General features: G+C 41.5%; 1 protein-coding gene across 3 annotated transcripts in view; it reads left to right on the forward strand.

Moving 5' to 3' along the window:
- Window positions 1–1,484: 1,484 nt before the first annotated feature.
- Window positions 1,485–26,367, forward strand: part of COMP (cartilage oligomeric matrix protein) — a 35,347-nt gene continuing 10,464 nt past the window's right edge. Inside the window, exons 1-5 of one of the 3 annotated variants that reach the window (XM_013199719.3) lie at window positions 1,485–1,718; window positions 5,240–5,360; window positions 20,599–20,849; window positions 22,989–23,071; window positions 25,279–25,330. In XM_013199719.3, coding sequence (XP_013055173.1) covers window positions 20,774–20,849; window positions 22,989–23,071; window positions 25,279–25,330 — 211 coding nt within the window. In that variant the 5' untranslated portion in view covers window positions 1,485–1,718; window positions 5,240–5,360; window positions 20,599–20,773. Of the gene's footprint in view, window positions 1,719–2,257; window positions 2,450–5,239; window positions 5,361–20,598; window positions 20,850–22,988; window positions 23,072–25,278; window positions 25,331–26,367 lie in introns of those variants that run through there. The other 2 variants (XM_048052395.2, XM_048052389.2) reach the window with 2 other exon arrangements.

Consider the following 26,367-nt stretch of genomic DNA (forward strand, 5'->3'; position numbering starts at 1 on the left):
AGGATGAGGTGTAGGGGGGAAGGGGGCGTGGCCTGATCGGTGATTGACTGCGCTGGCGGCCAATGGGCCCTCGAGTGGAGGTGGGGGGCGGGCTGAGGAGGGCGGGGCGGGATGCGGGGGGGGGGGGCGAGCGCCCTGAGGTGGCGGAGGAGCCCTGAGGGGGCGGGGAGGGTTCCCCGAGGGGTTGGGTCACCTGTGGGAGCGGATCGATCGCTCTGAGGAAGCGGATCTATCGCCCCGAGGGAGCGGATCAATCGCCCTGAGGTGGCAGATCACCCTGAGGGAGCGGAGCGATCGCGCTGAGGGAGTGGATCGCCCTGAGGTGGTGAATCAGTTGCCCTGAGGTGGCGGTGGATCATCCTGAGGGGGCAGATCGATCGCCCTGAGGGAGTGGATCACCCTGAGGTGGAGGATCAGTTGCCCTGAGGTGGCAGCAGATCTCCCTGAGGGACTGGATTGCCCTGAGGGAGCGGATCCATCGCCCTGAGGTGGCGGCAGATCGCCCTGAGGGAGCAGAACACTCTGAGGTGGTGGATTGATCATCCTGAGGTGGCAGCACGGCCCTGAGGGAGCAGATCAATCACCCTTAGGTAGCAGATCGCCTTGACGGAGTGGATCAATCACCCTGAGGTGGCAGATTGCCCCGAGGTGGCTGTGGATCGCCCTGAGGTGGCTGCAGATCACCCTGAGGTGGCTGCAGATAGCCCCGAGGGAGTGGATCGCCCTGAGGTGGCGGATCAATCGCCCTGAGGTGGTCAGCATCTTCTCCACGAAGGGCCCCAGGACGGTTGCAGGGAGGAGAAGGGCTGTGCTGGCCGCCGGCCCTGGCGGAGGCAGCAGCTGCGGGGTGCAAAGCTGGGGGGTGCCCCCCGTGGTGCCACCAGGTTAACGTGAGGGGCCAGGGGCAGGTGTGGTGGCAGCCTGGGGCCTTCATCCCGTCCTTCATCCCGCCTGGAGCTGCTGCTGCGGCCTGCCTCATCCCTGTGTGAAAGGGGTGTGTGGCGTCTGCTACTGGAGGCACGGCCTGGGCAAGGGATGTTAAGAGTTTCGAGACAGACGTGCTGATTAAGAAGGATTTGGTATTATGGTAATGCCTGCTCCAGCTGTAATACTTACTATGCCTGTGATACCTAATACAACTGTGTGATATTCTGAAGGCTGAATTGGTACAAGATGAGTGGAGTGGGGTGGGCCATGGATGCTCTCTGGAAGACGAAGGACTGGGCTGCGCGGAGATGAGTAGTACATGCTTCAGTCCGTAAATAAACAGCAAGTTTGGGATTTGGGTGCCCTTATTTCAACATTATTAGCACAAGCCAAAGCTCTTCTAAGATAATTCCTGAGTGTTGTGAAAAGCATTGATACGAAAGGTTAAGATATTTAGTCCCTTTTCCCTAATAAAGCCTTCCACTCTAAGATGCAAATGTATGTCAGTATACAAGTATATAAGTAACTTCAATTTTGTTCTTGCTTTTGGTGTAGGGTAAAGCCTGGAATGGAAACAATGTACCAGATTTGCAGCTGTGAAGCTGAAAAGATCTAGATGAAGATTGAAAAGGATCTTCCTCCTAGGAAAATAGTGCACCAAGTACAGGAGGGGAAAATTAACAAATAGAGAGAATGCAGGAGTCGTCACTTCTACATACAGTTTGTTTGAATTCATCTTTAGCTTTAAGCTTCTGTGAAGGAATAGACTCTACCAACAGCTTATCATAAAGGTATCTTAATTCAGGATTCAGATTAAAAGAGTCTAATCAAACATACCACTAAAATCAAAAGATAGAATGGAAAATTGATTGTGGACTTATGACTGTCTCATCAGCTCTAATTTAATATGGTGACATCAAGATAAGTCAGCGTGTACTCACATGTAATTTCATCAGTGTTAAAAGACAGTTCAAATGTTGAGACTCTTGATTGCTGAAGTCGAAACGCAATTAAATTAGAACCCACATATAATCTGGTTGGAAAGCATCCACAGATAAACTGAATTCGTGCTTTCTTACAACAAACCAGAAACTAACTGTTAGAAAATAGAAAATCTGACTTGAAAATGAGAGCTAATCTGAAGACGAAATTTGTAAAACCGGGTAGGTTGTTTGGTATGAACACTTATTTAGGAATAATCAGAACACACTTGCAACATCTGGACAGTTTACAAGAATCCTCAGAAGTTTTGGAAACCGATCAAAGTTTTGATGTGCTGCTGTATTTTTTTCCCTGTCCCCTACATAGTACAGAAAATAAGAATGCTTTTAAAGAGAAGTTATTTGGAGAAGTCACTGAAAATTGTAGATCCTGTACTGACTGTGCCATCGGAAGGTAAATTCGGCTTCTGATGGGGAAGCACCAGCGCCCGTTGGCTGTGTTTGCGGACAGGATCTTGCTGCTGTCTGAGGTGCTGAAGCCAGAGGGCTGTGAGGAGGTTCTGTAGATCCCCCACCCCACGGTATGTCCGGTTCCCCTGTTACGCAAGTCAAAAATAAAACCACAGTGCATCAGGTGTGAGAAGACTGCAGTTCACATTGATATGTTTTGACAAGGGATCAAACTGGCAATTAGTTGTGGCCATTGGGCTCCTGGTTACTGTGTTTAAAAAAGGAAGACTGTAATTAGTCTTTACAGCAATACAGAGGAATGGCCTGGGGAAAGGATGCATTTGAATTTCACGACATTATTGCTTAATCATAGATCACTGCATGCTGGAAACTCTTTGTATTACTTTGGTATGCTTAACGATAAGTATGTATGCAGTCTATACTACAGTGCTTCCTTTACAATTATTTTTTTTTTGGTGTAAGCTATGCTTTGTGAAAATTTTATCTTTTAAATCTGGGCTAATGCAGAGATGGCCCTCTGACTGTGAAATTTCATTTAAAATATGAAATTTTAAAACGTATAACTTCACAAAACCAGAACGCATTATCTGAGAATGATGGCGCATCACCGTTTGTGTGCATGGTTAGGAGCTAGAATTGACAGGATGTACTTAGCCATAAGAAGCTGTCCAAGAGAATAGAATTCAGTTTTGAAAAGGGTGTTTTCTGCTTGCTTGCGTGAGCCAGAAAGTTTAAGGTGATTATCTTGAAGAGGTGATAATAAAGGTTCCTAACGATTATAAGTGTAAAAGGGATGTGTACAGCAGTTTAGCTGTTGGTAGAAATAATGCATTCCTGACTCAAAATAATTGGCTGTGCCAGAGAATTTTCCTTTAAACTCATTTCCATTCCAAGACACACTGTCGCTGGGATTCGATAACATCCTCCAGTCAGGAGTGCACATGAGAAGGCTGAAATCAAGCTGTTATGAAAAGGAACGAACTGATTGGTCTCTGCAAACTCCAAGCCATGGAGATAGTGTTAGAAAGTGTCATGATGACGTGAAGGGTTCAGAGCCAATCAAATGGAGTGTGAGGAATCTGCAAAACTGCTATTTCAAATGCCAGAGTCAGCTAAAAAAAAAACAAGTATTTTTATCCTGGGATAAAACAATTCAGGTTAGGGGAAAATAAACAGGAAGTGGAGATCAGGTGTTCTAGACAAAGAATGCTTAAGGAATGCCTGCACATTACACATCTGATGGTGATGTCTATATAATAATAAGTACCACAGTTGTGCAATACGTTAACATATTTTACGATGAGAAATACAATCAGTTAATTTATTATGCAAATTTTATCACTTTACTTTCTGCTCTGCCACTTCTGCACATCTGCATTTTAACATCTCCACCATTTTTGTTTAATGTGCAGGTAACTCATGTTGTTTTAAAAGTCCTTAATTTTCTCTATTTTTCTTGTTTTTTTTTTTTTTTTGCCTCTTTTCTAAATAAATCTTTAAATGAAAATCCCATGCAGTTTTACCTAGATTATCTAGCCTGAGTAACAGGAAATGGAAAAGCAAAGAGTACCTGTAGGTTGTTTTTTTGTTGTTTTGTTTTGTTTTAAATAAAACTGTTCCCCTGTCAGAGTATACTGAGAATATTACAGTATCAAAGCATCTTGAAAGAGAAAATCTTAATAAAAAAAAAAATCACAAAAAAATGCAGCAACAAAGCTCAAATCTTTGAAGGCTACCAATTACCTATTCCATTGCAGATGTTACAGTTCTGCCTAGTTACCACAAGAGGGACACAGAGGAAAGCTAACATCGCACAGGAAAAAAAAATCACAAGAAGAGCTGCATGCAGGTTCATAGCAACATGCGTTTTGCCTTTGTTTAGGAGGATCTTCTGGGATCATAACATTTCTATAGCTTCCTTCATCCCAAATAATCTTTAAAAAGCTTTATAGACCTTAGAAAATGTGATAATAAGCATTAATAGCTAAAATGGATCTTTTCCCAGAACTTCATAATCTTTCCTCAGCTTTTTCCTATTGGAATGTCTGTAGCAGTGTTGGGACAGGGAGTGGTTGGGCTGGCTGTGTTTTTGTTCCATCTCTAGCTATTGGACCAACAAATATTGCAGCATTTACTAGGCATGTGGGCAAGAAGGCTATGGAGCCATTTTTGTTTATTTCTATTTAATTTTCACAAATTAATGGGTGAAGATGCAAATGTTGGAAGATCAGAGCTCATATAAATGCCTTCACGAAACAAAAGGACCATAAAACCCCTTTAAGTAAATATTGAAGGATTTATTGGACTACTGTGGAATGAAAAAGCACAGTCCTAATACGCACTAGATTGAAAGTAATGGAGCATGTGTATTTAAGGATCTGCAGTCTATTAATCCCTAATGTCAGTAAAGCTTTACTTCCAGCCACAGTGAGACAGAGGCATCACGAGCTGGGCAGGCTGCTTTATCTGAACAATAATACTGGAAGAAAGCGCTGTTCTGAGTAGGAGGGAGATAAAGACTTTTTTATTATGATAACTTTATGGACTTTAGTCCTTAATGCTTTAATTTGTATAACAAGTATTTTAACATCACATTACAAGATCTCTGTCAAGTGGCATTAAACCGAACAGTCATTTTTAAAAACCCCTTTAATGCACAGAGTGTTTTCACGAGCTAAAAGGACATCAGAGAAGTATTAGTGTGTAAATGAAAAAATTTCTCTAAGGTGCCAGAAATCTAAGTGCACCAGTAAATGCAGCCCGGCTTTGATTTCAGGAGTACATGTAATGTTGCATAGAAAACTCATGGAAAAGTGTTGTAATTCATTATCAGTGGAATATGAACGTTGTTGTCCTTCAGCAAATTGTGTAATATTTCTGTTTCGACTGATTTACTGCAGGTTCAATTGCCCTGTGGCTATAAAAATATTCCTGAAGGAAGTCATGGATCAGTAGTTTAAAACAATGAAGGAAAAGGAGGAGAAGATCTTGACATTTCTTCTGTGATCTTGAATGGAAAAGGTACTTGGATATTAAGGTGACGAGTGACCTTAAAAGATAATAGCAACATATGAAAGCGAGTAAATGAAACTAGCTATAAACTCTGTACTACAAACCACTTTTCTTTCACTAAGCTAAGTGAATACTAAAAAGCTAAGAAACTGTGAAAAAGTAACTTGATATTAAAGTACTAGTTAAAAATTCAGTATAAAATTTATAACACCTCCCCCCCAAATGTATTACAATCCTTTGTACCTTCCACTCCTTGAAGACAGCTGAAGTTTGTGGTCATCCTAAACAATGCCACGTTAACACAGAATCTGAATGCAATGAATTAATGAAGGGGAAAAATCTTCTCAAGAACAGAGCTTCTGGCTTTTTGCAGTTTTTGTCTTCAAAAGTGCTAGGTGAAGTGAGGTACGTCTCTTTAAATGGCCACAGGAGTCAGATTGCGAGCAAAAAGGCATGGCTTTCAAAGTCCAAGGAAAAATTGCTGGAATTGATAGATATATTCGAGAAGACATTTGAGAGTATCTGTTGCTTATTAAGTCTGCCTTTTGTAGGAGTTATGGAAGAAACAGACTTGTTAAAAATACTCTGTTTCTAAAGGGGCATCACCATTTCTTTAAATGGGATTTCTTCAAAACAGATGTTGTTGTATCTCAGCTTAAAAACAAATTTTGAAGCTCTTGATTAACTACAAAGAGTGTACATGTTTCTTTGTTTTAATTTCTGGCAGTTATCCTAGGCAGATGGAGAAGCAGTGAGGTTATTTCGGTATAATGTAAAATCCAGTGCTTCACAAAGGGTTTTGATGTGTGTTTGAATCTTGTGGACCTTTGCGTCTCCCTCAGTTTTAGTGGAGAAAATAGAAGAGTGGTGAATTTTCAGGTTATCCCTGGTGTCTCATTTAAGTTTATAAATACTTTGAGATTTAGCAACAAGACTTCTGATGTGGTAACAGCTTGCTTTCTCCTCAAAGCATTACTGCTTTACAGACATGTTTTTAACTTTTAGGGAAGGTAACTTGCTCAGGGTTAAATGTGAGGTTGTTTTTTTGTAAAGATCATATTCAGAGAACAAGTTATTTGAAAAATGTTATGTTTTTTGAGTCCCAGCCTGTCTTTTTCTTTGTTAATGGTTTAAGTGAATAACATACTTGTATTCTCTACATATAAAGTAAATCCTTCCAAGTTAAACCTTCCTCCTGCTGTGGGAGAAGTCTGTTAATTTGGCACTTCTCTTAAAAATGAAATAATCTAAGCAATCCAATAACTAGGTGTGTTGCCCTTTGGGTTTTGTTGTGGGAGGGCGTCTAAAGTTTTGTGAAGGTTATACATGTAAGAACTTGCGTTTAGTCATATAATGTGGCTACATGACTTACATGAGAAGTTCACATTCCCATTGGACTAAACACCTGAATTCAAAATGGTTCTTGTCCTGAAATACCAACCATCTAGTTTTCTGCTCTCCAGCTCCCAAGGATTATCACCTCTTTTTTTTTTTTTAACCTCAGTTTCTTTTGATGCGAAGTGCAGACTTTGCCAACCAGGCCTTACCTTTCCACTGCAAATATTAAAGGTTCAGAATGAGTATAAAACATTCATACTGCATTAGCAGCTATAGGTAGGACAAGTAATATTAACGACTGCTTTTCCTTTATTTATTGCCTGAAAAAAATAAAACAGATCTAGAACTGAGGGAAACCAAATACATTAGGTGTTGCAGTAGTTTTCCCATGATGGAAGCCCTTCCACTAGAAACCTTGTCTTTCTGATGTCCTGGGGTGAGTGCAGGGCAAGAAGAGGTTGGGTGTTGAACCAGACTGGTTTCAGGATGGAGAAGCTTACTTGAAGTGGAAAGAATGTTTTCCTTGCAGAATCTTGTGGATTTGAGGAGGAACCAAGCCAGTACTGAGCACAGGTCATGAATGGTTACAGTGTAGCTGTGTAATGCCTTCCCAGAACTCATGAGTTCCTTGGAAATGTACCCAGGACACTGGTAGAATTTCATCAAACAGTATATGTAAAGATCAAAAGGACCGTGGGCTCCCCGATTTAGCACTACTCCTGAGAGAGCGAACATTTCAGTTTATTATACTATCTGCTTCCTAAAACCGATGGGCTTAAGGTAGTGGATTTGCCTCTGCTTGCTTGAAACAAACTTTCCAAGTGTTGGATGGATGGTAAGGAGTGTTTCATAGAGCTCCTGTGCCTGCAGTTACTGTTTTTGTCTTTGCCTTGGGAGCAGCAGCACCTTGTTGGCAACACCCTGGGACCTTCTGTGGACCCGATCCAATCTGTCCTCTACTAGGCTTTCGGCAGCACTTCCAAATTGAATGGAAAGATGCTGGAAAGCCTATCCAAAGAGAGAAGGAGTCCTTCTACCCTGTTCCCTCCAGTATCTTGCGGGCCAGCAATTATCAAGTGGTGCCATCTGAGATCACGCTGAAGAGGCTGCAACGTGCTCTAATGCAAGTGGAGCTTGAATTCCTGGACCCTGAGCAAGGCCCATGGCAACTCTATGAACCCATTGTGGAGTCTGGAAACTGTGAACTGGGGCTGTTTTTAATATAAAAAGAATTGCAAGGCTTAATTTATGATCAAACAGAAGTTTTCAAACTGTTTCTCAGTTCTGATCCAGAAATCCTTGAGCCTTATGTCATGTGGAAGAAACCCAGGGCACAGAAACGTTTTATGCAGTTGATAACAAATGTTATTAAGAAAACAAAATGATGTTGAACTAGATCCTATGGCCTTTATTTAGGTTATAGTATGAAGACAGAGCAAAGGTGCTATGGGAAGCTTTCTGGCAAGTCAGTGACATTCCAATCTCAGACAAGATACTAACATATTAGGCCACCTTCTTGGCAACAGGTTAATATATGACTCTGCTGGAATAGCTGATTGCAAACAGGATCTGAAGAAGGTCTGCAGAGCAATAATTCTAAATAGCACTTTGGTAATGATGTCATTTAAACAAAAAAAGTAATATTAAACATTGGGCAATGAATTCCTTTGGATCAAGAGCAACGCAGGGCCACTGGCCAAGATGCAGAAGAATTTCTACAGCAGGAGAAGTTGCACAGTATAATAAACAGCCTGAGGGACGTCCAAAGCATGCAAGGTCAAGGATGGAAAAGCCGTATTAGAATGACTGAGGAGCAGCAGGATAAATGACCCAATATTTTCTATGAGCATGAACACTTACAAGGAGACAGAGAGAAGGAAGGAATTATAATTCTAGGCAAACAGTGTATTCATTTATGATCAGTCTGTGTGTCTTGAAGTCAGAAGCCAAATCTTGGGCTAGCTGGAGCACTAGAACAATGTGAATGATTGCTGTGATCTCACACTGATCTTGAACTATTTGTTCTTCTTGGAGCACAAAGAGAATCCAGTTCTAGCCTGCGTCCACTTCCTCTCTACTAAGGAAGCAGAAAGGTTGAAATGAAACAAGGCACACTATTCTTGTGGACTCAACAAATTGATGAACATCAGGAAACATCAGAAAGAAGAAAAGCTTTGTTATTATAGTGTGTTTTTTCTTTATAGGATGACCCATTATGGATCTACACGTGGTTCTGATTTGAAGGATTAGGCTAGGGTATGGAGATTAACTCTTTACTAGCACATTCATATAGTTTTAAACAAATTCCACCTCAGTTCAGCTATGAATAGCTGAAGGCTTGGTCAGCTTCTGAAGAGGTTCCACAAACCTCACTCCTTTTTTCCACATTATATCATTCGTTCCATGTTCCGCTAGAGGCCACCACAAACCTCATCTGAAAAAAGAAAGGGAGGGGGCACCTGCAGTACTAAATGGCAAAAGCTCCTGTTTTATAAGAAGCTTTAGAAGTGGAATTTGGATCTCCCTAGAACAACTCTTCCCGCTGTGTTAGGAGTAACTCCCAGATGTGACTTGAGGCCAGCAAATGATCTCAGGCTGTGAGATCAGATTTTGCTGAGTATACAGGGTTAGACATGTTCATTACTCTTTCCAAATCATCTCCTATCCAAACCATGATATTTGATTTCCTTGGGAAATATTGGCCTTCACAGTAGCCTTTACTGCGTTTGTGTATAGAGACTCACAGTTTCAACATTGTCTCCTGCCTCGCCAGTAGAAAGTTGCTTTTGTGATTGCTATTTATTCACCTGAGGCGTGGGGTTCCTGGAATTGTGTGCGCTTTCCTGGAAGAAGTGTTGAAGGGTGTAATGGCTTGTGCAGAAAGCATTCAAAGACTGAAACGATGTCAAGGAGAGACAAGGCAGCTGGAGTTTAGGAAGAGCTCTCAGATTCCACTCTCATGACAGGTATTTCTCTGGCCGTCATTGTCTCAGGAACTCAATGTCGCTTACACCCAAAGTGTTTTGGCTTGAATAAAGGTTAATGGAAGAAACTGACTGCTGTGCTAGCCAAAAGCAATTGGCCTTTATTGAAGGGAGCATTGCAAAAATACAGAGGATCGAACTTCTAGTTTCCACGTGGAATTAAAATTAGAGAAATTCTGTGACCATTACAATTGGATGAAATATGTGTCCTTGCAATCCTTGGATGGGGAAAGCTGTTTAAATGAAGCAAGGACTTATTCTGAATCTTTACCCAGACCTTGATACTGAAAAATATTGTGAAAAATGTTAGTTTTGCTTTTGTGACTGTTTTTCAGATTTGGGTGGGGTCAGCAAAAGGAATTGCCAGAAATCTCCAGAGCCAGTTCATTCCTGTGAGATTTCTGGTCTGATATTTTCTTGAAAACTCAAGAGGTTTGGATTAGTCTCCAAACTCCATCTTTCTGGAGAGCTTCCACCACTTCTGAGCCTGTGTACATGCATGCCATTTTTCCATTTCTCCAGGGGTGAAAAGAAAAACCAACCCATGGTTTGGATGATGTTGAATTTTCCTCTGAGGTTATAAATGATGTACAAAGGAGCACAATTTTCAAATAAGGCCAGTAATCTGTAATGTCTCAAAGCTCATGAAAATAGAATGTGCATGTGTGAAGAGATGTATTGGAAGATGAGCTGACAATATAGTGTGCAGGGAAAGGCATGTGTTTAGTAGATGAAGCAAGCAGTTTCACAAATTTAACTGTTCATTTTAAGGCTAATAGGCTTCTTGGATTGATTCTCTTGACTTGCACCTGCTAATACCTTTCTAGGCAGCGTGGACGAGGTAACACCGATATTCCCTTCAGCGTTGAGAGCGCTGCAGCTCAGATAACATTCTTGAGTCATACCTGTGTGCTTTCAGACCTCAGTGGGGAGATACTTCTGCATGGGAACAGCTGACTATTTAACATTGTTATCTAACCAAACGTGAACGAGGAGGGCTCAGCTGCCTGCATCTGTGCTATTATTTCTGTTTGAAAATTCATCTTCATATTGTATGAGATCTCTCTTTTGAAAAAGACAAAGTGATCCTGCTACTGAGGACGATACCTGTCCTTCCCCACCCCCAGAGCGTGGGCCGTGCGAACATCTTAGTCTATTCATACTGGTGACAGCTGTAATTATCTTCGACAGAAAGCCTATGGAACGCCTCAGGCATACACTGGAAGAGGGGACAGCAGCGTGGAGAATACACTGCCTTGTGATATAATGGGGTCTGTCTAGAAGACACTGGGCTTGTCATTCTCTCCTTATCCTTGAGGAGCTGGTATTCTTTTGTGGTCAAGGTTTTGGGAACAAGTAACGAAGGCACAAAAGGCAGTTTCTAGGAAGAAGATTTGTTCTTGCTTATTCAAAATCTAACAAAAGTTTATTAATCAGTTGAGGTGGGGTATAAGCAAAAAAGATTGAGAGACAATGTTCTGCTCTACCACCATCATAAGAAGAATGATTTTTTTGTGGAATATTAGGGCTCTGCAATAATAACGCCATTTTCTTTTTTTCATATTAAAGATCCTTGTTTTGTATAGGAAAATGAGGCCACTTTACTCTCACTAATCTGCTGGTGCTTCTTAAATCCCTCTATTCTTTGTGCCCTTGTAGTCATCCTGATTCCTTGGCAATTGAAGAAAACACCTACACCTGAAGAATCTTCATTGTAATTCACAAAGGCTGTGTTTCCACACTGCCCTTGTGGAAGAAAAAGTCATGTTTCTGTATGCAAGTATTAAACTACTCATAATAAAACTGAATTTAAGTGCGTAGCCTCTTCCTGAGAAAAAGTGTGTTGTATTTAGTGATCAACTTCTTTTCTCCCTTTCTCTGATCCACCCGCTATTCTGAAGAGTTGAGTTTGGAGAAAGCAATGGTCAGGCTTCTGACCTACTGCTTTCAGCGTCCCCATGGTTGGTGAAGATGTAAGGGCAATTAAGTTAGTCCTATGTGATCTATCCTTTCTTCCTCTTTGTAAAAGAGAACTCTAATTTGCACCACTGAAAAAGTTTATGTCTCTTGCAAGAGCTGACTGCAGATGATATTTTTACCGGGTACCTTAACGGTGGTCTTTTAATCACTGGTGTCCCGAAAAGACCTGATTGCTTGGTGCTGGTTTTGCTTATTTACAGCTGTTAAATCACACTTGATATCATCCTTCTGGTTTTTGGTGGCTTTTTGTGTGTGTGGGTGTGTGTGTGGTGTTTCCTTTAAATATAAGGAGTAGAGCTAATTGCTATGGTGAGGTTATTTGAAAAAGAGCAAAGGGAAAGAAAAAAAAATGGGCCCTGTTGCAGGCAGTGAGAGGAAGTGTCAAGAGAGCTATCATTAATCTTGAATCAACACTTAGTAAAAAGCTACAGCTTTCTGCTGCATGTATCCAGGAGGCCTGAACAAATTTGCTTAATATAACTTCTGGCATGGAAAGTTTCTTGACGTTCCCTTGAGATGTCCCCAGAAAGGACAGCTTTGTGGTCTGTCTGAACACCGTTAGTAGGACTCTTGGTCCAGCAAGTTGGAAAAGGTAACTTACCACTTCATACTTCTGAGGCAGAATAAACTCTGAAGTTCAAATTTTCTCTGTGGGTCTTTGGGATGAGACCGTAGAAAGCACAGTTCTGTCTCCTGTGAATGGATGCTAACCATTCCTTGGCTCTCTCTATAAAAAGTGTGGTTTTCTCTGGGGTCCCAAGCCAAATGTTTCCCTTTTTTTCCTGCTGTTCTGCACTCTGTTATATATTTGGCCGTGCTCTCTGTCCCAAAGGTGTCTATGTTCTGGTGGTGTTAGGTATGAATAAATTGTCAAGTTCCTTGGGATCTTCCTTGCTGAAAGGCACGATGGAAACTTGATCTTTTTTTGAAGCTGCATGGCAAAGGGCTAATGGCCTGTGCCAACTTGTGGCCAGCAAGCAGTAATATGAGGACAGCAAATACTCGTCTATGTAATACTTGTGTATATGATACAGAAATAGCATTATTCAGACACAGTGTGTGCGCTTATGTGTAGCTACTGAACTAATCACGTGCAGACAGCTCCAGGAACATATAAGAGTAGATTTCCAGGGCCCCTCAGGTTGAGTATTCTGCCTGTGAAGGGGTCAATGCCAGATGTTTCTTTGAGTCAGTAAGTCTTGGGAGATGATCAAAAGCAAGTCACTGCTCCCTAAGACAGGTCCCTAGGCTATTAAAAAGTGTACGTGCTGTCTGCCCACCTACATGCGTGATCTCAGAGCCCTGAGCACTTCCAGTCCCTTCTGTAATGAGACAATTCCTGTTTACACTATTGCTGAAGACCCCTGGATTGCACAATAGGAAGGTTTGACCACGGAGATGGATTATATACATCACTTAGGGGAAAGGAAAAACCAGCCTGCTTAGAAGAGTTTTTGTTTTTAAGGTTTGCCATCCCTGAGAGTTTTGGGAAGTGACTTAGTGCACACTGAGCAACGAGTGAAAGCAATCAGTAAAACTGTGTTATTGTCATTATGACTCTGGGAGGTGTCTTTTAGTAGCGAAAACCAAAAAGGGAGACCACGGCCAAAGCAATTTTACTGAAAAAACTGCATGCTCCAAGCATTAATGATACTCCCAACAATAATTCCCAGCAAGACGTGATGGCTTAACCATCGCATCGGTTTGCATCTCTCTTGGTCAAAACAGCCTTCGGTCGTCTCCCTTTTTCCAGTACAATTCAGTGAATTATTCCCAGTTCCCTCAACGAGTCTGAGCTCCCGCTGGCTCCTGGAGCAATAGTAGCTCATTGTTGCAAATGAGCTTAATCCAGTGTTAGAAGTCTTTATTGTCCCTAATAGAAAATGGCATGAATAGTAAAGGAAAAAATGTGAGATGTTTCCTGTAAGGTTTTAACAACCCTCCTGGGTGTATGATTACGACATATGCTGGGGAATAGTTCTGAGCAGGGTGGCGGTAGGGAGAAGGAGCTCTGGCAGTATTTTACACCCCCATCTGTAAGCCTCATTACAGCGAGCTGCTTGAGAAGAAGGGAAGGATGGGAGACAGCTCTTCTAGATCTGAATGTACCACTGCTTTTCAGCCTCTTGGGCTTCTGATTTGCCATAGTTTGTCTTTAGCAGGCTTAAACGAGAGACAAAGCAAAGCTGAAGGAGGGCCGATGTGAGCATTGTGGGCTTACGAGAGCCCTTTGGTTGGCCTCCTGCCCTCAGATTTGTAACAAATGTTTTAGTTCCAGGTGTCTTTGTTCTTTTCAGACAGCATTATGCTGACAGCATGTCTGAGGCATTTTGGAAGGGGTAGGATTATCAGTGTGAGACCCGGGAGTGGTGAGCATCTGACAGTGCTGTGACCTTTCTAGAGAGAGCAAACAAAATTCTGGGCCATATTTTCAATGAAGGACAACGCTCAAGGTGATCTTGTGTTCAAGGTATTGTATTTCAGCTTTGACTCTAACCAGACCTTGGACCTATAGTATAGATTTTTCTCCAGTCCTGTCACCGGCCTTGTCTCCTGCTCTTCCTGACTAGAGTCCTTGGATGGAGCTACTAGAAATCAAGCTCTCTAGCAGACTGGGCTACCTGAGCAGCTGAGGTTAGCCTCGTCCATGTTTCCTGCTGCCCACTGAGTATTGGAAGGTCAGGGTCACATCTGTGATGAAACCAAACTGTGGCGGTGTTACGGTTCACCTAAACATTTTTGATTCGTCAAAGGGCTATATTTTCTGATATTTCCTTCTCTTGCAAAAGTATAGCTTTTTTTGTTGACACTCCCCAGAGTTCCTACATCCCCATGTGTAATTCTCAGCCAGTGAGGGCAGAATATGTCATTCCCAGGAAGATCAGCAACTTATGGTGGTGGTAAGACGCCCCAGACAATATGTACTATCGCTTATTTTAGGCGAACGTGTATGTGCATATTTTTTAGTACCTTTCCTTGCCAATGTTTGTGAACGAAGATTCCCCTTCTTCACAGAAAGATGGTTTATTTATTACAGTGCTGGCATGAGCTTTGGGCATTCAGATTCAATTTACTTGCGTGGTGTGACCTAGTGCAGGCTGCTTAGCTTCTGAGTGATTCTATTCCACATCTGTAGAACAGCGTTCTTTCTCAAGAAGAGGATTGTGGCAATAAAAATGCAGGCCATTTGGTTCTCTCGTGGTTGCTACAAATTGGTTATCTTTGGGGGAGTTTGATTAGAGAGACCAAGATACAAACTACCTTGAGAGACTGAAGCTGCTTCCAACTCATACTGGTAGCTTCCTCGGGTAGGTCCAGAGGCACAGGAAATCTGTCCTGATGATGCACCTAAAAATTTTCAGTCTAGCAACTTTCTTTTCCCCCTACTCCAGCATTCACTGAGTTAAAAAAAAAAAAAAAAGAGAGAAAGAGAAAGAGTAAAGACTGCAATTACTTGATATGTGTTTGATGACTTACAAATGTCCCCTACTTATCAAGTGTGCATTTGTTGCGTTGGCTATTCAACAGCAAAAATAATGGAAAAATCCTAATCAGGTCCTGCTGCTTCTGGTTACTTGTGTTGGTTGGGGGCTAGGAGCTGAGGATAAAACAGAGTTTGAATGTGTTCTCGGCTCATCTGTCTTATTTTTGGGAGCCAGCCCTCAGACGCTGGAAGGCATCTCTGCACCTTTTTTCAGAAACTATTTAGCAGCTATTTTTATACACTAACTTAGCGTTGTTTGTATTTTCTAGCATTCTAAAACTAAGAAAATGTTCCGTTTTTCTGTAAGGAAAAGCGATGTCCGCTTGAAAAGTCAGACTTTCATACACAGAATGGATAAAAGCATCAAATTTCTAACAGCGTTGGAGAAATAAGCAGGAGAGTTGACCCTTCTGGAATTCTAATCTTGCTTCAAGGATGGCCCCACTTTCTATGCTGTAAGGCAATAGCTTCCTCAGAGGGGACTCCCCTGTCACAGCGTGCCAGTCGCTGTGATACCACAGTTGTGGTCCAGCGTTTTGTCATTCTGCCTGTTGCCACAGAGGGTTGTGTGCCTTTTTTTTTTTTAGGTCATGTAAATGGCTTCACTGTTATTAGCCAAATTCCACTAGCAGGGTAGAAAACAACAAGAAGAATGAATGATAAATTTAACGTAGTGCGCAATGAAGCCATGTCCATTTATTATATTTTGCAGACTTGATTCTCTGTCATTGCAATTTGCCATTGATTAATTGAAAGAAACATTAAAAGTACTTAAAAAAGGTCTTCAGTTCTTCAGTGACCTTCAATACCTCACTTCCCTTGGGGATTTAAAGCTGGAGACATAAACCAGACTGCAGCAAGCTGTAACTCTTCAAACATGTAAGAAAGCACGGCCTGTAGTGGATTATTGCATCTTGCAATAAAATGAGGCATATTGGGGCTATTACTATGTATTGAGGGATGGAATTTGCGTGGAATATTTACATCCCTGTAGGTGTCGATGTTAAATAACGAATCTGCCTTCCATAACACACTGGTGTTGTTATTTACATTACTGGTTTATACCTAAACTTTGTTACCTCAGGACCGCAAATAGCTCTAAGCACAAATCATTTAGGAATCTTGTTTGTTGAGATGGTGTTTTAGCAACGGATGAAATAAGTATTTGTACATAATCAAGCTGTAAAATCGTGTTTTGCAAACTTCACAAGATAGAGGTTTGTTTTGGCTGGGAACACATGAACACATGGTAGAGAGGTAGGACAAGACTGAAGGTTCTGCTCACTGCTGAGCATCAAACTTCACTGTCCAGTCCTTTCCACGGTGTCTGTCTTCGGAATTTGCCAATGCTCATCTACAGCATTCAAAATAAGTAGATGCTGCAAAAAAAATCTAACGTGCTGATTTTGTTACTGATCTACTCAAGAGTGAAATAGAAAGGAGTGGTGCATGAATGTGTCAGGTTGGTTCGACCTCAGTTGTAATCCTATAGTCTACCAGAACAGAGAATGTACCTTCTGTGTTATTGATACTTTATGCATTGTGACATTTAACAAAAAACATGACTGATTATGATATAGTTCAGACTTCAAGGCTTAGAACTAACAGTCGACAGTCTGCAATGTGACCATTTTTCTTCTATTGGATGTATAAAACCTGGACGTTTACCTGCATTACCAGGCTCTTTCGTAACAGTATTGAATTGAAATGCAAGTTATCAAATATATAATGCTCCTTCAATGAAGGAGCTAATCTGCTCTCTTGAGTGCATAGTGAATAAGAAAAGAAGCAGTGGGTTTAAATAGTATCCCGTGGAAACATTGACAGTGGGAATATAAAGCATCCAAAGGCTGCCTGGAGTGGTTGTGAAGTCTTCATCACGGGAGAAAGTCTTGCTCAGGAACGCCATAGGTACTATTGAACCTGTATTGGGAGGAAAAGGAAAAGATTATTTTTGAAATCCTTACTGATTGTCTTTTACATAATTTTTGTTTCTTATGTATTTTCCATGAATATATAAGAAACTCTGTAAAACTTAGCGCACTCTTTCAGAGGGTGTAGGTGTTTTTCACTTATTTTTAGAACTTGACCTTACAAGACTGAAAAATAACTTTTTCCTTCTGACTTTTGTTCTTCAGCTGGCAAACATTAGTTAAAAACACAGAGATGGAAAATATTTAAACTTTAAACTAGCATGATCTTTTCTTTTTGTTGTTTGTTTGTGTGCTAGTTTCATTTGTGATGTCAGCTCCAGTCAGGGAAAAAGGTGTAACTAACCTGGCACTGCGCAGAGAGCAAAAATATGGGTAAGCTGAAGCCCAAATAAACACTATCTCCTGCTCAATTTTATTTATTTATTTTTATCAGTAATGCTTAAAAAATAGTATTGACAAATCTGGGAGATGTTTCCCCATCAGATAATAACAAGTTCAGATATATCAGGTATTTTTTAATTTGTCCTTTTCAAACAGGAACTGTCACCCAGAAATAATCACATCACGACTGAACATTTTCTGATCTGCTACTGTGTATTTAAGCTGCATTAGAGCAGTGATTTACAAGGATTTCTAGTCATTAGACCTGAATAAAGAAAAGTGCAGAATGAGTCCAAGGAAAATAAGGGTAGGAATGACCTCATCGTGTGGAGACACCATGTCTTGCTCAACTTTAGAAAGCTGTGTAGAAACTAGCTGCATTTTTCTCTGTTCAGTTATTTTGCTACCATTAATGAATAGAAATGATCCCAGAATCTCTTGCAGAGTAAAGAGAAGTGGCTATGGGTTTCTAGAAGAATGTCAAGACATACTGATCCCTGCCTTCATATGCAGAAGACTTATTTGTCAGCTATTTATAACTGGTGTAATGCAGATACAATAAGCCACTGTTTATTTCATTAAGAGAGCAATAAGATGCACGGTTCTGTCACCGTGCTGTCCCATACCCATTGTTGCTGAGGGAAATGGAAGTCATTTCTCAGCAGTGAACGCTCCTGATGTTACTGAGTTTGAGAACCTGCAGTTTTTGTCTTGTGCTAACAGCAAAGTTACTTACAAGTAACATGCTTTCATGTGAGCGAGGTCAGTATACTCTCCAGCTTCCACTAATAAATTCGTTATTAGTGACTTTAGGAGGGAAAAACAGAGATGGGGATGAACTCGCAGACTGCCCATGTCACCAAAGTTCTCGCTTTCTCTTCCCTGTGAAGAGATCCAGCATCACTGCAGGTAGCCCTTGATGCTTTAAGTACTCTGGGGACTTGCAACATGCCCATACAAGATACTCTTCTGAAGAGAAAGGTTCCCTTTTTTCCTTTAGTCTTTCGCAGTCACTCTGGGAGCTTTCTTCTTTTTGTCAATTATCTGAGTTTCTTTAGTCCATGATAAAAACAAAGAAAATGATCTAACTTCTCTATAATATGGCTTTGATTAGTTAATTTGGATGTTGAATAATGGGCATAATTAAAAATACAGTGAATTTTACATATAACATGGTCACCAGTTCATAGTGTTATAATAGTGCTTGTTATTTTGAGCAGATGAAAGTGTTCAGAAAAATGCCCTGCTTTCCCCTTTCATTTCCTTTCCTTCCCTTTCCATTCCAATAGGAGTTTGATCGTCTCATCATTCTATAAGGGCACATATTCCTCCACACAAAGCAAATCTGATGTGAATTGTTGCCAGGCTAACCTCACAAGAGACCCTTGTTCATTCTTAATTCCATGTGAATTATACCTCTTTCTTTCTCAACTTTCATGACTTCTCACTTGGAAAAAAAAAAATAAATCTGGATAGCTGGCAAGAACCGTCCTTTATTAATGACCTATGACGCTTCTGTTGAAGTACTGTAAGTACTGTGCTTACAGCTCTCCACTACAACAGTATGTTCTAATGGGATCCCTTGCAGGCCTTCTAGTAGGGTCCTGGACTGAGCAGTCTGCAAAGTCTGAATGCCTCTCTCACCTCCTGACAACAGCATCGTAAATATAACCTTGAGGGACATCAGCTATCACTGTTTGAGGTGAAAGACTCGGTCTCTGTGGAAGAGAGACTGAGTTCATCCCCCATTCATTGTTTTAAAATAAAAATTGCAAACATAATATTTCCCAGACCATCACTGGAAAAACAATGTTTTGTCTTCTCTAATCAGTTGTCATGGTCTTGATTTGTCTGCAAGCACCTAAAAGTTTTAAAAACTGGGAAACTCAATTGTTCTGAGTTCCAGCTAAACCACTTTTACTTGCCACAAGTAACAAACCCCCAAAGCTGATTTCTCTGGTGGGTTCACAAGAAAAAGGCACATACTGTGCGTAACATGAGGTGATGTGCCAGAAGAGCAGAATCATACAAATGCCACCCAGTTAACAGAAGCAAATTAACTCTATATTTAGTATAGATTTTGCTTGGTGCAAGAAAATGTAAAATCTGTCTGCTGCAGCAGTCCTGTAATATAAAACAATATTTGCTTACTGTAGTGGGCATGCATGCTCACCAGCGTCTACAAGACTGCACAGTTACCTTCAAGAAGTGTGCATAGCCACAGGGATGGGAAGTTTTTCCCTGATTATGGGAGGTCTGAGGCCAAAATGAGGAAAAAAACTTTGTGTAAATATCCAAAGATCCTGCTTCTACAAGACTTTAAAGACTGAGCTACTGTTTTCTGGGGCTTTTCTTGTCTGTAGTGTCCCCAGGGACGCTGCATGATAAACACACTGACAGATTTCACAATCAAACAGTGAGAATTTGTGATGAGGAATTTCACTGGTCTTCAGACTAACCTTTTTTATAGGTCACAGTTTAACTTGCAATTTCCTTGATGTAGTAGCTTTAAGATTTTCTTTGGGCAAATTTTCTTTGGCTGCTCTAGATAGATTTCTCAATCCGCTCTGTGTCTTCTGATGGAAAGTGCTGGATTGAGACTGAGCGATGGAAAGTGCTGGATTGAGACTCGTTCCTTCACATGCAAGAAACAGCAAAGTCTCCCTTCCCTTCATGCTGCTATCTCTGCACTGCATTCTTCCTTTAGATGAGCCTGGGTGGGGGGTAATAAGAATCAGCCTCTAAGGGCTAGTACATTTGCCTTATATCTTTCTGAAGACAGTGTGATGGCTTCTCTTTGGAGCTGAAAGATGATTCAGTAAGTCTGCCCCAAGTGTGAGTGGTAAAACTGCCTTTTGGGGGTTTAAAGAGCCTTTCCTGAAACTCTAGTGAAGTCCAGATGTCTCATAGCTTTTGTGATCTTGTGAGCAGTTTTAGAAGGAAAATCTGTGAGGGATAGGACTATGAATCATCCGTCTATCCTGTGTCCATGAAGAAGAAATAAAAACCCCGATCCAAAAAAAAATCCATTTAATTCTGGAATTTTCTGACCTATTTTGGTGCAAGCTGGTCTAAAAAAAAAATTAAGCTACTCTCCTGATGAGTTTCTCATATTGTTTACTTTTGTAACGTTCTCTGTGGACTAGCAGCCAGAAATGACGTCCACCCGTCGTCCAGCATCAGAGAATAAGAACTTCAGAGGAAGGAATGCAACTTCATAAATAGCAAACCACAGATACTAATGGGGAGCAGAGGCAAACCTGCAGGTTAAAATTTGTTGCAAGAGAAGCCCGTACATCCACACTGCCTGAAGATTTGAAGATGATTTCAGATCTAGCCTTTGTTTTTCTCCTCTGCCTCTCTTATCCTTTTTCATCATGTCAGCAGAGAAGAGCAGGTAAGTAATTCTGATTTTCTCTGTTTTCTGGACTGCTGTGCTTTCTAGCCTCCTATGAATATTCTGTTTTGCAGCAGAGAATGAGGAGAAGATAACATTTCAGCTGCATCTGCTGAAGTCTGAAAGCAATGTTTAGGGGTTTTGTATGAAACTTGAAGCCGAACTGTCTAAATATTCAGTCTTAGATTTCTTCCCCGTTTCCCTCCTGAGTAGTGATTTTTTTTTTTTTTAAGAAAAACATTTATTCTAGGGCAAATGGAAATTTTGTTGTGTTTCTGTAATGACCTGCAAGAGACAATTTATTTTAGTCTGCATTTTGCATGTGATTAAATTAAAATAGCTTATACAGCATGTCCAAAAGCAAGAGTCTTGAATATTCTCTCAGCTTGTGCACACAGAGCTTAGGGAAGCCCTGACTTCTAGGAACTTAGCTATGTTCATTACAAAAGTTCCACTTTTCTGAACAGCCTGTTAGGAGAATGCTCAGCTCTAAGAGGATCTGAGATGCAGCAGGCTCAGACCTAAAGGACTGTGTACCAGAGATTCAAGCGTGTGCTTGCAGAGAGAATGAACCCTTGGAGAAGGATGCACAGTAATGGAAATGTCTGCAAGTGCATAGACTTACTTTGGAAATCACTCCTAAGTAGTTCACTCACTACTGTAAATTTGAATCTTAAAAAAAAAAAAAAAAAAAAGAGAGAGAGAGAAAAAAAAAAGAAAACGTTTATTTTGAGATATATCTTGCTACTAAGAATGGAAAATTCTTCCCAGGAATAACAAAAGCTGCCTGAAGCCTTCATGCAGAGTTTATTCAAAACCTCCGTTTGAAGTTCAAAATTATATGCGAGCTTCTTGTTTTCAATAAAATAGGAAATATCATTTTCATTCACTCCCTCTGTCTTAGAATGACACATTTGCGGTACTTTTGATTTAATTCCCAGACCAAAATGTATTGGAGAGGTTACAAATATTCATCAAGTCCTCTCCGTTCTGTGCAGGGCAGACCCACGAGGCTTTCAGGCTTGTTTGTCACATAAAAATGCCTAAGTTGTTGTACTGAGGCAGTAGCATGGGCTGACGTCCTGCTCTGGCACTGCCAAATTCTTCGTTCTCAGAGGAAGCAGACCCCCAGCTCCAGCTCATTTTCCCCTGCCCATTTCCCTTCCATTTGTCGAACATACTGCTATGCTTGTCTTCATAAAGGTTTGCTCATACGGTAGGCAAGGTGTGACTTCTGTTAAAGGATTGATTAATCTAGAAAAACCTTGAGAAATGAGGTTGTGCTTTCTCATGGCAGACAGGAGAATGCCAGAGCTGAACTTTCTGTCCAATTGTTTTTAAATGGTTCAAATTTTCTTAACACATATTTCTGGAAACAGTGAGCTACTTCCATTCGTTCTTCTTGAGCGAAGCTGACGAGTATAGACTAGGTTTTTAGCATGCCTCAGTTGACTAGGCAAGGCTAGAATCTAGCAGAAATTCATGTTAATCTGCCCTAGGTGACCTTGTAATATAATTTATAGTCTCTGTTCAGCTTAGTTTAAACAGGATTTTGCAGTGTTACATGGATGAGCAGATGGACCTTCTGTGTCCCAAACCCACTGTGATGCAATTTGAAAGCGCCGCTGCCTGGACAGAACCCATCTTTATGCTGTGAGAAAAAAGTCTGGACCTTGAGAACGGGCGATGCAATGGCTGATGTGCCGTTTTTCCACGTTCAGTGCTTGGCAGCACATCTGGGATAGACTCAGCAAAGAGCCTCGCTTTAGCTGTGCCCTTCATAGTAACTTCCACAGCACTGAATTACTAATTTGCTGCTTTTGGCAGCAAAGGCTTCCTATGTGTGAACTGCACAGACCATGCCAGATTAACGGCTACCGCAATGGCCAGACTGCCAGGCCAATTTGTTTGCTGAGGGGTAACTGTTACCTATCTGAGTAACAGCAGTGGCTGATGATCCCTGTCTGCCCTGCCCAGAGCAAGACTTGGTTATTTCCAAGCCATCTTCTAGTTGGGATGTGGGAGAGACTGGTGTGGAGGATTCTGTATCTTTAATGTTAAATTTAAGCTAATTTTATCAGTTGGTTTGTACTGCTAATGGCTCCTCTGTGTTTTTTCCATCCACTGTGCTTTTTGTAGTAGAAGTTGGTCCTGAAATGCTGGAAGAGATGAGAGAAACTAACCGTGTGTTAATGGAAGTTCGAGACTTGTTGAAACAGCAGGTAAGTGAAAAAGGCACCTAACTCCTTTTATCCTGCTCGGGATCAGTCACTGAATCTTCTGTCTGAAGTGCTGAGTTCTGGGACTGGGGGGCCTCTTCTTCCATTTGGTCAAATAAGCAGTAGAACAGTTGCTGTGAAAGCCAAGATCAAGAGGTGATCTCACAATTAGATCTGTAATTCTGAGATAAAGCAGCAGATTCTGCTGCTTGGAACCATGTCGGGTAAAAGCATACATGAGAACAAACTCTTAGAAAACAGACACACGCTCACAGTTGATGTATGTTTAACTGGAAAAACAAGTCACTTTTTCCTTGGTTTTGCGGGCACATGAAATCAGTAGCATCCAAACTTGGAAGATGGAAGAGGCCTTTCAGCCATCTATTGGGGTCCTGGAAAGGGAAGTCAGATGGAGTCTAAACAAGCTCTGTATTCATTCTTTCCTCTTGTTGTTTTAATCCTAAGCCTTTCTGGCTCTGGTAGTTTCTTAGGAATTTTGGAACTTCTTGGGTGCTTAGATCCTTTCCCGTTTTAACGAGGAGATGGTGGTTTGTCTGGTCAACTCTCTTTTAAGTACAGAAAAAGGTTCCATTCTCCCTTTATCCATTCTGGGAGCTGAGGGCAGCAGCCTCTGCCTGCCAGCTAATTGGAATGGCAGACAGGTCTCAGTGCCAGTTCATACTGGGCGGCCTCTAATCTGCAAAAACATCTGTTGCATGGAGTTACTCTCAAATTTCAGGCTTCTGCATAAATACCCAGTGTTTACTAGGAATCAGGTCAGACATGGTTCCTGGCAGCCTGGAGCAATGATTTCCAGTATTCCCTTCCAGCTTAGCACTGATTCTCCATATAGGTTTTCTGTTTGTTCTTTCTCTCGCTCTCGCCACCTACTTTTTTTTTAATCCATGGCCTTTTTCTCAACAGCGCTTTCAGGAAAACCCCTCCCCAGAAGACAAACTTGCATATGTCACTGGAGAGCCAAGGTGGCAGTTCATAATGCCTTAATCTGTGCAAAGATTTCCTAAACTTACTTTTCCCTGATTCATCACCTTGGGATTTTGGCAATAAGGATAGCAGAAGGAGTATTAATAAAAGGCCAGGTCTTCTCTCGCGAGCCAAAGGCTGAAGAATTCTTGGCACAAAGGAACCTCAGATATTCATTAGCAGCACTCCAACTTCTCCCCTCTGCTCTCTTGTCACCCACTCCTAATGGGACATGTTCTGGGGATTTGGATTAGATGCATCTCAGCATTAACTGTTCAAAATACACAACCGCAGGCCATGTTGGAGGGAAGAGAGAATCCAACATAGAATGAAAGCTTGCTCTTATACCTGGGAGCTGGCAGAGAGACATGAGCAGATGCTTCTGTCCAAGTACAAAGTGAAATGTCTTAATAGTGGAAACATGAAGTCCGCGGGGTGTGTAAGGGTGGTCACAGAATTGTGCCTGAGCATCGGCTGTAGATAGGCAGTAAGGCCTTTTCAGGAAAGAAGCCTGCTAGGTTATCTAAGGTGCCAGAGAGTCGTGAAAGTGGTAGCTTGAGACTGACATTTATTTTTGCCCGTCCCATATTCTTTTCTTAATGAAAGCCACCACATCTTTTCACTACCAGTGCAACAGATTATCTCTTTATTGAAGGAAGCTTGAAGGAATAGGAACCTAGAGGAGATCAGAGGAAGTCTGAAGGAGCCTTTGTAAATAGTTTCAAAATGTCTTCATGGCAAGAACATTAGGACCACAAAATGGGCATGGGCAAGGTCAGAGATTATTTATGTCTGCAAAAATGGCATACATGGGAACCTCCTCCTGACTTTACTTATACAATACCCAGTCTGCAGGTAATGCAGACCTCTCTAGGACTGTTTATACAGCATCTTCTAGAGCAGAAGACCCAAATAAAGTATATTCATTTTCCTCCATGGCACTTGTTTCTGTGTTTTCAAATTGAGTGTTTCCTGCCTCTGTAATAGAATAGTATTATCTAGTTAGCCTGTAGGAACACTCCGGTAAGGAATGACGTACTTACAGCAGGGAGAACAAGCCACCTGAGCTTCCTGAAAGTCTGCAAAATAGACTTTGGGGTAAGAGTTAATTTGCTTGTAAGTAGCTGTGTGCTCTCGGACATCCTGCTTTCTGGCGATGGGACTATTAGTTTGCATGGGAGCAAAACTCAGCCTTTGGCTAAGTGATGATTCTTGTTTTCTTCCAGATTAAGGAGATAACATTCCTGAAGAACACAGTCATGGAGTGTGATGCCTGTGGTGAGTTACTGAGCCGAGCTCTATACTCGACTGCCTCCTCCAAGTGTTTCATACCTTTGTGTCCAAACAAGTAGTAAAATGCCACCTGTGACCATCTGCCCAAAGGAATTAACCTGTTTCACAGTTACCCTGAGTGTCACAGAGGAATACTTGATATTAGTGATGCCTTTTTTCCCCCCACAGCATTCTGCACGCGTGGACCAGTGTTCCGTGTTGTTCTCGTGGCTCAGTGGCAGTTGAAGCTATTTACCCCTTTGCTGCGCGTGGGGTGCAGAATTAGCATGAAAAAGCTCATCTATATTTCCAGCAAATCCTCAGTGTTTGCGCACTTCCACAACTTCTAAAATAAGCTTTATTAGTGGTTCTGTGACGTGCCACGCTGTACTTCTCAGCATAGCTGCATTCTAGTGCAGAAAGCTGCCCAGCCACGTCTCTTAATAGCCCAGCCCATGGCCTGTGTTAGAATTGCCTGGGAATGAACACCGGGTATCCTGTGGGATATAGCTGGCAACTCATGAGCTGAGTGGAAGAGAACATCACCCCCAAGAGGCATTGATCTGCTGTTCCTTCAATCCTAATGTTGTCACCTTCCAAGCAAAGAGGGTGTTTACAGAGGATTCAGGAAACAGGGTCGTAAATTCTCCCATGCAGATTTTGCCCTCTGCTCCCCAGTAAATGGTTTTTCTGGACTGGAACCTACTTCAGTATATCTGGCTTTCAGAAAGCGTGGTTCTTGGAGATGCTATGTTATTTGCCAGTACACTCAAAGGGCGGAGCAAAAACCATTTCTGCACTTGGAGAGATTGTACTGCTGGAAAAGAGATTAGCCAAAGCTTCTGGGACCTGTAGTACAGAAAAGCATTCATCCACACCAATTGTTTTAATAACTTGCTCATAAAACTGTCTTGAACTTTCTGTCTGTTACTTGATCTCTGCCTTCCCCACTTGGTTTTCAGCTCTATGTGCGTTCTTCTCCTGTACTCTTTGCTGTAGAACCTGAGCCTCTTTTAGTCATGCATTGAACAACGTGACTCGCA

The sequence above is a fragment of the Anser cygnoides genome, chromosome 27, assembly GCF_040182565.1.
Source record: "Anser cygnoides isolate HZ-2024a breed goose chromosome 27, Taihu_goose_T2T_genome, whole genome shotgun sequence".
Classification (NCBI taxonomy): Eukaryota; Metazoa; Chordata; class Aves; order Anseriformes; family Anatidae; genus Anser; species Anser cygnoides.